This window comes from Enhydra lutris, unplaced genomic scaffold (genome assembly GCF_002288905.1).
Source record: "Enhydra lutris kenyoni isolate GAN:26980312 unplaced genomic scaffold, ASM228890v2 scaffoldscaffold39, whole genome shotgun sequence".
NCBI lineage: Eukaryota > Metazoa > Chordata > Mammalia > Carnivora > Mustelidae > Enhydra > Enhydra lutris.
Genome location: NW_019154123.1, coordinates 14,017,761 through 14,030,799, shown reverse-complemented (window position 1 = coordinate 14,030,799; position 13,039 = coordinate 14,017,761). Strand labels below are relative to the sequence as shown.

The 13,039-nt window shown below is 40.4% G+C and overlaps 1 protein-coding gene across 1 annotated transcript in view; it reads right to left on the bottom strand.

Moving 5' to 3' along the window:
- The window catches only part of LOC111155151 (collagen type VI alpha 6 chain), a 115,068-nt gene that overhangs the window by 15,952 nt on the left and 86,077 nt on the right, over positions 1 to 13,039 (bottom strand). Inside the window, exon 33 of the mRNA XM_022515229.1 lies at positions 32 to 128. Within this exon, the coding sequence (XP_022370937.1) occupies positions 32 to 128 (97 nt within the window). The remainder of the gene's footprint in view (positions 1 to 31; positions 129 to 13,039) is intronic.

Sequence of the window (13,039 nt, the reverse complement as noted above, 5' to 3'; positions counted from 1 at the left end):
TGATCAAATTATATTCTCTCGTGGGTCTTACCATAGCAGAAAGTGCACCGCTGGAGTCTCTCTAATGCTGGTGCGTAGTCAGTCCCAGATGGAACCATTATGACTTGGAATGTGCCAGTGTCATCAATCTGCAAGAAGCAGAAGCAAGAAAAAGAGCAGCTTAGTGGGTGGAGCTGCAGGAGTCCCCCAGGATTGTTCACAGCACTGAGATCTTTTGAATGCAACACTGCTCCTTCTGAAGGTCATAGGGAAGCCTAGTGCGTGTTAGGGTGGCTAGGAGCCCTGGTTGGGTTTAAGCCTTGGTGTTGCCTTTAGCTATAGGTCAGGTTCTTTTGTCTCTGTCTCCTCATCTACAAAATAATCACACTACTACCTAACAGGGATACACTGGGCATTAAATGGGTGCATAACTGAAATGCATTTAGTTGTACAGGGTGGGTGCTGTGTGGGTCAGTAGAGACCACAAAGCACTTTCCTATTCATTATCTCAACAACCCAGTGAGTTTGTTCTTATGTGCATCATGCCTATTTTACAGATGAGGAAGCTGCGGCTCAAAGGAAGGTGAGAGGACCGATCAAAAGACAATGCACATGGACATCGTTTAAGGAAGAGGGTCAGAGGACAACCCCCCCACCCCCCTACACACACGCGCCAAGTCCCAGAGAACCAAGTGAAATCACAGAATGTACTTTATTTTATTTATTTATTTATTTGACAGAGAGAGATCACAAGTAGGCAGAGAGGCAGGCAGAGAGAGAGAGGGGGAAGCAGGCTCCCTGCTGAGCAGAGAGCCCAATGCGGGGCGCGATCCCAAGGTCCTGGGATCATGACCCGAGCTGAAGGCAGAGGCTTTAACCCACTGAGCCACCCAGGCACCCCCACAGAATGTACTTTCCAACTGTCTCTGAGTTCCCATTATGAGCCAGGTATGGAAGCTGGTTTTGCAGACCCAGATCCACATCCAGGGGCTCTCCTCTGAACAATTCCCAACCCCTTCCAATTCAGTCCCATTGTTAGTAACCTCTCTGGGGAGTTTGAGGCTGGACAGCAGAGATAAAATAGCCTTCAAATAATGAAGAATAATTAGCTTGTCAGTTAACAGATTCACAGATCCATTGATAACTGAGGGAAAATTATAGGTATGGTCTTATCTAATGCCTAAGAGATGGGACAGACAACATTTCCCTACTCTTTCTCCGGAAAATGTCCTTTGAACACTTTATCCATAAAAGTAGGACTTGGGGAGCCATGTATAAGTGTGTGTGTGTGTTGGGGGGGGGATGCCATCTCTCTGCAGAGCAGATTGTGCCAGGGATGGACATCTAAGCCAATTGGAATAATTCTCTCAGGAATTTGGAATTGGGGTCCTGAGGGCAGTGAGTCCCTCTCTATTAGGGGTAAGCACTAATAGAGCTGTAGGCTGGCCATGCTCTAATTGAGGAGCAATGGGAAGGAAATGAGGGAAATGGGAAGGAAGGAAGGTGGTGAGGGCTTTCGCTAAGGCTTATCTTTGTTTCATCCCATCTTTTCTTCTGTGTAGAAGAGATGGAGAAATCTGTGCTCACTGGAATTCCTCCCTAGAAGACCACTGTGTTTGCCTTCATGAGCTGGATGGGTTAGAAGGGGAGACTCGGAGGAAACATGTGGTAACTGAAGCGTTTGGCATGATTTCTAGGCAAAATATATAGAAAAAAGAATGGTTAGTGCCTGGGAAAGGCTGAAAAGAAATAAACCGGAACGCGGGAAGGTGAGCATTGTTGTGGTATGGTCGAAGAGGACAAAAAAGATGCTGTGACAGGGCAGTGGAGCTGGGACAGGGGTGGTGGAGACAAATGGGGACATTCTGTAGAGGAATACAGCACCCTGCATTATGGTGCCCCTTCTTTTGACTCACTACTTCAGTGAAATCTGTACTGCCCATTGATTCTTTGTGCACATGGATTCCTGGAACAAAGGCTGAATCGTGTGTCCAGGTAAGCACAGAGTGAAAACAGAAACTGCTTACCTAGACTCAAAGCAGAGGACACCTGGGTTATAGTTGCATCTTTATAATAAATTTACCAGGGGTATGTGCATGTGTGTACTTAAGGTAGCTTAAATTGGTCTTGGCAACGTGTAAAAAACAGTCTTGACTCTTGAATAATACAACAGCACCATTAGTCTGTATTGTTAATGGCTTTTAATAGGTATCTGAGCAATGTTTCCAGTGAACCATGCCTTCACTTCATCTGGATTGTGATGAGTGACCAGGAAACCAAATCCAGAGAGCACGGATCAGACCATCTGGTAAGAGCACAGTGCTTTCTTATTGCCAACTATCAGGATCCAAGGGGGGAAAAAAATCACAAAATGTTTAAGCTAGGAGAAATCTCAGCAACTATGTAGTCCAAGCCTAGCATTTACAGATAAGGAAAGTGAGCCCCGAGGGGGTGGAATATGGGAGGCTCCAGTTTAAATTTTGCTTTCTCCAAATAAGACCTACTTCCCATCTACTGCATTAGCTGCTTTTATGATCACAGTTCTGTGTCAGGGAGTCCTAACGTAGTTTAGAGCAGTGTTCTGAAGATGTCATCCAGGGATTGCTGCCATTTGTTAACTAGTTTGTGTTCTGCATGTCTGTGTTGTGACAACTTCCACATTTCTGGCAGTGGAGCTGGTTGATAACGTAGGCTTCGCATTTAATCGTGTATCAACATGTTGGTGTCAACTGAAAACATCATCCTTCTCTTATGGAATTTAGTGTATTGCTTTACTAGGAGAGTTCACAGGGGGTCTGTGCTCTCCCTGTCCTCCCACCCCCTCTTCCCACCAAAGTAATCTCCTAGTCAATGAAGTTTGGCAGATGTGGTTTTAGTAATCACCACCACACATCACTAGAGCAATTATAGTTAGCATGTTACAGAAAATTCCTTAAGCTAAACGAGGATCGGGGATTTAAAATAAAAGGGTTCTATGGTTCACTTTTCTTAGCTCTCACTTTTTATTGATATTAAGTGCACAAATGGGCTAGAGGAGGCCTTTAGCAAATGGTTTGGGAAGACACCCTGTTCCCTCATTTCTAAACATCATGGGGCTTTATAAATTTGTGTGTTCAAGAAATGATACAATTAATACTATGTGTAACCATCTTTCTTTGATGGTTCATATGCATTAAGGAAATTGATTATCATTAAGTTCATATTCATTAAGGAATTCTTTTTAAAAATAAAAAGGTTGGGTGGTCAAAGTGCCACAGTTTCCCATTAAACCCCCTACCCCACCCATTTCAGTTCTATCTCCAATCACAAGAATAAACTGTAATGTCAATATTATACTTAATGTTTCTCTTATCTGTGATGCTAAAAAGCAGAGTAAAAGAAAAAAAAAGCCTAGCTAAAAAAAAAATCTCTTTTATAAGTCTATTAGAAAGGGAGACCCACTCTAGGTTAGAATTCTTTATGGGTGGCAAGTAAAATTTCACCAGAGGTAAGAGGTCGTTGCCAAACACACTTAGAGGGGAAAAGCTGGTGGCAAAACAAAGCCGAGACTGGGGTTTTTCCAGTCAAAAATGGCCTTCTGTTTCAGAAGGGATGAATAGCTCATCACTCAGCTTGATACCATCATGAGAAACTTCTAAAAGGGGTGAGAGGGTCACAGTCCATGTGTTAAGGGAAATCATGGCCTGTTGTCAGAACATCTGCTTCTGAGTCCTGTAGCATGCGCCTGCATGGGCCCAATTTTTACACTGGACTGCTCAACTCTCAGACGAATCAAGATTTAGAAAAGTCATGATAATTATGAAACAAGTTAGGGCTTTAAAATATGGCCCCCAAATAAAAATTCATTGTCACTAAATTTTTGAGTTCTGTTCTTGAAATAATAAACAACAGTTCAAGTATAGGGAAGCACAACTGAACAGAATGGATAGAAGAAAGAAAAAGAGGGCAAAGGAGAAGTAGTAACATAATTTCCCTTCTGTAATGCCAGGTATCAGTAGTGGGTTCTTACCAACTTGTATAACGTGCCTCTATTTTGAAACTTTTTAGATAACCCTGCTTAGTTCCATCCTCTAATGGCAACTCCATGAGTGTGGGTTTTTGGTTTTCCACTTCTGTGTCTCCACAGCCTAGGATAGCACCCAGTATACATGAGGTGCTCACTAAGCATTTGCTGGATGAACCAGATGAACTTAGCACCAATTCTGACTTCTGTCTGCACCTCTAATTCTACTCAAGATGTGTTTGGAGCCAATGCTGCTCAGATTTTGGAGGGTCATTGTCAAGAATTTGAATCTTCAGTGGTGATCTTTTGAGATAAAGTCCTTCAAGAAAGGAGCAAAGAGCCTCCAGCTGATTTGGCTAGGAACTCTGAGTGAGACTGTTAACAATCAAAAGATTTTAAAACAATCCAACAAAGTATGTTTTCTCAAGTTATAGGCTATGCACACACCTTTGAGTGGGTGGTGAAATAGTGTTTATTTAAATATATATTACAAGTACTATTTGCATTAGGATGTTGTCTCTTGTTTTGTGAATAAATAAAGCCAAGCGATGATGGGGCTCTCAATAAACAGAAGGAATTATGAGTCTGTATGTAACCATATCTACTCACTGAGTTTCTGAGCTGCTGTGCTTTACAGCAGCTTCACTTGCATGGCATGGCCCAGCCTTTTCTAACTGATGTGCATTTTCCTTTCTGAGCCTGGTCTATCAGCCTGTCCATTCGCATGTTCAATGACACTAATAGCAGCGTCAGCTCCTTTACAACCTAGATATCAATTTTGTTAAATAGATTTTAGTTCATCATCAAGCAGATAAACAATAACAATAGCAATTAGAGCAAAAGCTATCATTCTTGAATATTTACTATGTGCTAGGCACTGAGGCATGGTGTCCTATCATTTCACCTACACAATAGCTCCAAGAAGCAGGCACTGTTTTCCATACTTTATAGATTAATACTCCATTTCAATTCTGTTGTGCTTATTTGACACCTTCATTGAAAATTATGGTGGTGTAAAAGGCCTCGAAAGGCCCCCTGCAGTTTAAAAGTGAAAGGATGAAGAAATGTTTATCATGCAAATAGATGTGAAAAGAAAGCTGAGGTAATAATACTTGTATAAGACAAAATAGACTTTAAAACAAAAATGGTAACAAAAGGCAAAGGACTTTATATAATCATAAGACAACCCAACAAGCAGATATGACAATTATAAATACTTATGCATCCAACATGGGAGCACCTAAATACTAAAAGCAGTTAATAACAAACACAAAGGAAGTAATCAATAATAATGCAATAATAGTAAGAGACTTTAACACCCCATTACATCAATGAACAGATCATCCAAACAGAAAAATCAACAAGGAAATGGTGGCTTTGAATGACACATTGGACTAGATGGATTTAACAGATATATAAAGAACATTCCATCCTAAAATAACAGAATACAGACTTTTCTGAACAGATTCAGAACAGATAACATATTAGGCCACAAAACAAGTCTCAAGAAATTAAAAAGGATCAAAGGCAAACAATGCATTTTTTTCTGATCACAATGCTATGACACTAGAAATCAATCACAAGAAAAAAAAATCTAGAAAGAGCACAACTATATAGAGGTTAAACAACAAACTACTAAACAACGAATGGGTCAACCAAGAAATCAAAGAGGAAATGGAAAAATACATGGAGAAAAATGAAAATGAAAACACATAATCCAAATCTTTGGGATGCAGCAAAGGCAGTTCTAAGAAGGAAGTTTATAGCAATGCAGGCCTACCTCAAGAAGCAAGAAAATTTTCAAATAACCTAACATTACACTGAAAAGAGCTAGAAAAGGGAGAATGAAAAAAAAAAAACAGTGTGGGAAGGAAATAAAGATTAGAGCAGAAATAGATGAAATAGAAACTAAAAAACACAACAGAACAGATCAATAACACCAAGAACTGGTTCTTTGAAAAGACAAAAAAAAACTGATAAGCCAGATTCATCAAAACAGAAGACTCAAATAAACAAAATCAGAAATGAGAAAGGAGAAATAACAACTGACACCACAGAAATACCAAGGACTATAGAAGAGTATTAGGAAAAACTATATGCCAACAACTTGGACAGCCTAGAAGAAATGGGTAAATTCCTAGGAACATATAACCTGCCAAAACTGAAGCAGGGAGAAATAGAAAATTTGAACAGACCCATTACCAGTAATGAAATTGAATCCATAATAAAAAAAAACTCTCAACAAACAACACTCCAGGACAGACGACTTCACAGGTGAATTCCACCAAACATTTAAAGAGTTGATAGCCATCCTTCACAAACTATTTCAAAAAAATAGAGGAAGGAAAACTTCCAAATTCATTCTGAGGCCAGCATTACCCTGATACCAAAACCATAAAGACATCTCAAAAAAAGAGAAGTACAAGCCAATATCTCTAGTGAACATAGATACAAAAATCTTTAATAAAATATTAGCAAACTGAATACAATACATGAAAAAAATAATTCACCATGACCAAGTGGGATTTATTCGTGGAATGCAAGGGTGGTTCAATATCCACAAATCACTCAATGTGATACATGACATCAGTAAGAAAAAGGATAAGCATGTGATAATTTTGATAGATGTGGAAAAAGTATTTGACAAAGTACAACATCCATTCATGATTTAAAAAAACCCTCAATGAAGTAGGTTGAATAAAGGTCATATATGAAAAACCCATAGCTAGGGGGAGGAGTCAAGATGGCGGAGAAGTAGCAGGCTGAGACTACTTCAGGTAGCGGGAGATCAGCTAGATAGCTTATCTAAAGATTGCAAACACCTACAAATCCAACGGGAGATGGAAGAGAAGAAGAACAGCAACTCTAGAAACAGAAAATCAACCACTTTCTGAAAGGTAGGACAGGCGGAGAAGTGAATCCAAAGCGACAGGAAGATAGACCGCGGGGGAGGGGCCGGCTCCCGGCAAGCAGCGGAGCAACGGAGCACAAAATCAGGACTTTTAAAAGTCTGTTCCGCTGAGGGACATTGCTCCAGAGGCTTAACCGAGGTGAAACCCACACATGGTCAGCGTGGCTTGAGGTCCCGCAGGGTCACAGAAGGATCGGGGGTGTCTGAGTGTCGCAGAGCTTACAGGTATTAGAACGGGGAAGCCAACTACAGAGAGCCGAGGAGTAAGCTCTAAGCTCGGGGTTACCTTGAACCGGTCGCAGGCTCGGTCAGCTCGGAGCGCGGCCGGAGGCCAGGGAAACGGGAGTAATTGGGCGCTGTTCTCTGAGGGCGCACTGAGGAGTGGGCCCCGGGCTCTTGGCTCCTCCGGGCCGGAAACCAGGAGGCCGCCAACTTCCTTCCCGCCCTCCGGAACTCTACGGAAAGCGCTCAGGGAACAAAAGCTCCCGAAAGCAAACCCGAGCGGATTACTCAGACCGGCCCCTAGTAAGAGCGGTGCAACTCCGCCTGGGGCAAAGACACTTGAGAATCACTACAACAGGCCCCTCCCCCAGAAGATCAACAAGAAACCCAGCCAGGACCAAGTTCACCTACCAAGGAGTGTAGTTTCAATACCAAGGAGAGCAGCGGAATTCCAGAGGAGGAGAAAGCAAAGCACGGAACTCATGGCTTTCTCCCCATGATTCTTTAGACTTGCAGTTAATTTAACTTTTTTTTCAATTTTTTTTCTTCTTCTGCTAAATTTTTTTAACTTTTACCCTTTTCTTTTTTTAACTTTTTTTAACTAGTTTAGCTAATATATATATTTTTTTCCTTTTTATATTTTTTCTTTATTGTATTTCTTTTTTTAATTGTTTCTTTTTTTTTTTTTTTTTCTTTCTGAACCTCTTTTTATCCCCTTTCTCCCCCCTCACGATTTGGGATGTCTCCTGATTTGGCTAAAGCATATTTTCCTGGGGTTGTTGCCACACTTTTAGTATTTTACTTGCTCCTTCATATACTCTTATCTGGACAAAATGACAAGGCGGAAAAATTCACCACAAAAAAAAGAACAAGAGGCAGTACCAAAGGCTAGGGACCTAATCAATACAGACATTGGTAATATGTCAGATCTAGAGTTCAGAATGACGATTCTCAAGGTTCTAGCCAGGCTCGAAAAAGGCATGGAAGATATTAGAGAAACCCTCTCGGGAGATATAAAAGCCCTTTCTGGAGAAATAAAAGAACTAAAATCTAACCAAGTTGAAATAAAAAAAGCTATTAATGAGGTGCAATCAAAAATGGAGGCTCTCACTGCTAGGATAAATGAGGCAGAAGAAAGAATTAGCGATATAGAAGACCAAATGACAGAGAATAAAGAAGCTGAGCAAAAGAGGGACAAACAGCTACTGGACCACGAGGGGAGAATTCGAGAGATAAGTGACACCATAAGACGAAACAACATTAGAATAATTGGGATTCCAGAAGAAGAGGAAACAGAGAGGGGAGCAGAAGGTATATTGGAGAGAATTATTGGAGAGAATTTCCCCAATATGGCAAAGGGAACAAGCATCAAAATCCAGGAGGTTCAGAGAACCCCCCTCAAAATCAATAAGAATAGGTCCACACCCCGTCACCTAATAGTAAAATTTACAAGTCTTAGTGACAAAGAGAAGATCCTGAAAGCAGCCAGGGAAAAGAAGTCTGTAACATACAATGGTAAAAATATTAGATTGGCAGCAGACTTATCCCACACAGAGAACTGGCAGGCCAGAAAGAGCTGGCATGATATATTCAGAGTACTAAACGAGAAAAACATGCAGCCAAGAATACTATATCCAGCTAGGCTATCATTGAAAATAGAAGGAGAGATTAAAAGCTTCCAGGACAAACAAAAACTGAAAGAATTTGCAAATACCAAACCAGCTCTACAGGAAATATTGAAAGGGGTCCTCTAAGCAAAGAGAGACCCTAAGAGTAGTAGATCAGAAAGAAACAGAGACAATATACAATAAGAGTCACCTTACAGGCAATACAATGGCACTAAATTCATATCTCTCAATACTTACCCTGAATGTTAATGGGCTAAATGCCCCAATCAAAAGACACAGGGGGGCGCCTGGGTGGCTCAGTGGGTTAAGCCGCTGCCTTCGGCTCAGGTCATGATCTCAGGATCCTGGGATCAAGTCCCACATCGGGCTCTCTGCTCAGCAGGGAGCCTGCTTCCCTCTCTCTCTCTCTCTCTCTGCCTGCCTCTCTGTCTACTTGTGGTCTCTCTCTGTCAAATAAATAAATAAAATCTTAAAAAAAAAAAAAGACACAGGGTATCAGAATGGATAAAAAAACAAAACCCATCTATATGTTGCCTACAAGAAACTCATCTTAAACCAGAAGACACCTCCAGATTTAAAGTGAGGGGGTGGAAAAGAATTTACCATGCTAATGGACATCAGAAAAAAGCAGGAGTGGCAATCCTTATATCAGATCAATTAGATTTTAAGCCAAAGACTATAATAAGAGATGAGGAAGGACACTATATCATACTCAAAGGAACTGTCCAACAAGAAGATCTAACAATTTTAAATATCTATGCCCCTAACGTGGGAGCAGCCAACTATATAAACCAATTAATAACAAAATCAAAGAAACACATCGACAATAATACAATAATCGTAGGGGACTTTAACACTCCCCTCACTGAAATGGACAGATCATCCAAGCAAAAGATCAACAAGGAAATCAAGGCCTTAAATGACACACTGGACCAGATGGACATCACAGATATATTCAGAACATTTCATCCCAAAGCAACAGAATACACATTCTTCTCTAGTGCACATGGAACATTCTCCAGAATAGATCATATTCTCGGTCCTAAATCAGGTCTCAACCGTTATCAAAAGATTGGAATCATCCCCTGCATATTTTCAGACCACAATGCTCTGAAGCTAGAACTCAATCACAAGAGGAAATTTGGAAAGAACCCAAATACATGGAGACTAAACAGCATCCTTCTAAAGAATGAATGGGTCAACCAGGAAATTAAAGAAGAGTTGAAAAAATTCATGGAAACAAATGATAATGAAAACACAACGGTTCAGAATCTGTGGGACACAACAAAGGCAGTCCTGAGAGGAAAATATATAGCGGTACAAGCCTTTCTCAAGAAACAAGAAAGGTCTCAGGTACACAACCTAACCCTACACCTAAAGGAGCTGGAGAAAGAACAAGAAAGAAACCCTAAACCCAGCAGGAGAAGAGAAATCATAAAGATCAGAGCAGAAATCAATGAAATAGAAACCAAAAAAACAATAGAACAAATCAACGAAACTAGGAGCTGGTTCTTTGAAAGAATTAATAAGATCGATAAACCCCTGGCCAGACTTATCAAAAAGAAAAGAGAAAGGACCCAAATAAATAAAATCATGAATGAAAGAGGAGAGATCACAACGAACACCAAAGAAATACAGACAATTATAAGAACATACTATGAGCAATTCTATGCCAACAAATTTGACAATCTGGAAGAAATGGATGCATTCCTAGAGACATATAAACTACCACAACTGAACCAGGAAGAAATAGAAAGCCTCAACAGACCCATAACCAGTAAGGAGATTGAAACAGTCATCAAAAATCTCCAAACAAACAAAAGCCCAGGGCCAGACGGCTTCCCGGGGGAATTCTACCAAACATTTAAAGAAGAACTAATTCCTATTCTCCTGAAACTGTTCCAAAAAATAGAAATGGAAGGAAAACTTCCAAACTCATTTTATGAGGCCAGCATCACCTTGATCCCAAAACCAGACAAGGATCCCATCAAAAAAGAGAACTACAGACCAATATCCTTGATGAACACAGATGCAAAAATTCTCGCCAAAATACTAGCCAATAGGATTCAACAGTACATTAAAAGGATTATTCACCACGACCAAGTGGGATTTATTCCAGGGCTGCAAGGTTGGTTCAACATCCGCAAATCAATCAATGTGATACAACACATTAATAAAAGAAAGAACAAGAACCATATGATACTCTCCATAGATGCTGAAAAAGCATTTGACAAAGTACAGCATCCCTTCCTGATCAAAACTCTTCAAAGTGTAGGGATAGAGGGCACATACCTCAATATTATCAAAGCCATCTATGAAAAACCCACCGCAAATATCATTCTCAATGGAGAAAAACTGAAAGCTTTTCCGCTAAGGTCAGGAACACGGCAGGGATGTCCGTTATCACCACTGCTATTCAACATAGTACTAGAAGTCCTAGCCTCAGCAATCAGACAACAAAAGGAAATTAAAGGCATCCAAATTGGCAAAGAAGAAGTCAAACCATCACTCTTCGCAGATGATATGATACTATATGTGGAAAACCCCAAAGACTCCACTCCAAAACTGCTAGAACTTGTACAGGAATTCAGTAAAGTGTCAGGATATAAAATCAATGCCCAGAAATCAGTTGCATTTCTCTACACCAACAACAAGACAGAAGAAAGAGAAATTAAGGAGTCAATCCCATTTACAATTGCACCCAAAACTATAAGATACCTAGGAATAAATCTAACCAAAGAGACTAAGAATCTATACACAGAAAACTATAAAGTACTCATGAAAGAAATTGAGGAAGACACAAAGAAATGGAAAAATGTTCCATGCTCCTGGATTGGAAGAATAAATATTGTGAAAATGTCTATGCTACCTAAAGCAATCTACACATTTAATGCAATTCCTATCAAAGTACCATCCATTTTTTTCAAAGAAATGGAACAAATAATCCTAAAATTTATATGGAACCAGAAAAGACCTCGAATAGCCAAAGCAATATTGAAGAAGAAAGCCAAAGTTGGTGGCATCACAATTCCGGACTTCAAGCTCTATTACAAAGCTGTCGTCATCAAGACAGCATGGTACTGGTACAAAAACAGACACATAGATCAATGGAACAGAATAGAGAGCCCAGAAATAGACCCTCAACTCTATGGGCAACTAATCTTCGACAAAGCAGGAAAGAATATCCAATGGAAAAAAGACAGCCTCTTCAACAAATGGTGTTGGGAAAATTGGACAGCCACATGCAGAAAAATGAAATTGGATCATTTCCTTACACCACACACGAAAATAGACTCAAAATGGATGAAGGATCTCAATGTGAGAAAGGAATCCATCAAAATCCTTGAGGAGAACACAGGCAGCAACCTCTTCGACCTCAGCTGCAGCAACATCTTCCTAGTAACATCGCCAAAGGCAAGGGAAGCAAGGGCAAAAATGAACTATTGGGATTTCATCAAGATCAAAAGCTTTTGCACAGCAAAGGAAACAGTTAACAAAACCAAAAGACAACTGACAGAATGGGAGAAGATATTTGCAAATGACATATCGGATAAAGGGCTAGTGTCCAAAATCTATAGAGAACTTAGCAAACTCAACATCCAAAGAACAAATAATCCAATCAAGAAATGGGCAGAGGACATGAACAGACATTTCTGCAAAGAAGACATCCAGATGGCCAACAGACACATGAAAAAGTGCTCCACGTCACTCGGCATCAGGGAAATACAAATCAAAACCACAATGAGATACCACCTCACACCAGTCAGAATGGCTAAAATTAACAAGTCAGGAAATGACAGATGCTGGCGAGGATGCGGAGAAAGGGGAACCCTCCTACACTGTTGGTGGGAATGCAAGCTGGTGCAACCACTCTGGAAAACAGCATGGAGGTTCCTCAAAATGTTGAAAATAGAACTACCCTATGACCCAGCAATTGCACTGCTGGGTATTTACCCTAAAGATACAAACGTAGTGATCCGAAGGGGCACGTGCACCCGAATGTTTATAGCAGCAATGTCTACAATAGCCAAACTATGGAAAGAACCTAGATGTCCATCAACAGACGAATGGATAAAGAAGATGTGGTATATATACACAATGGAATACTATGCAGCCATCAAAAGAAATGAAATCTTGCCATTTGCGACGACGTGGATGGAACTAGAGGGTATCATGCTTAGCGAAATAAGTCAATCGGAGAAAGACAACTATCATATGATCTCCCTGATATGAGGGAGAGGAGATGCAACATGGGGGGTTAAGGGTGTAGGAGAAGAATAAATGAAACAAGATGGG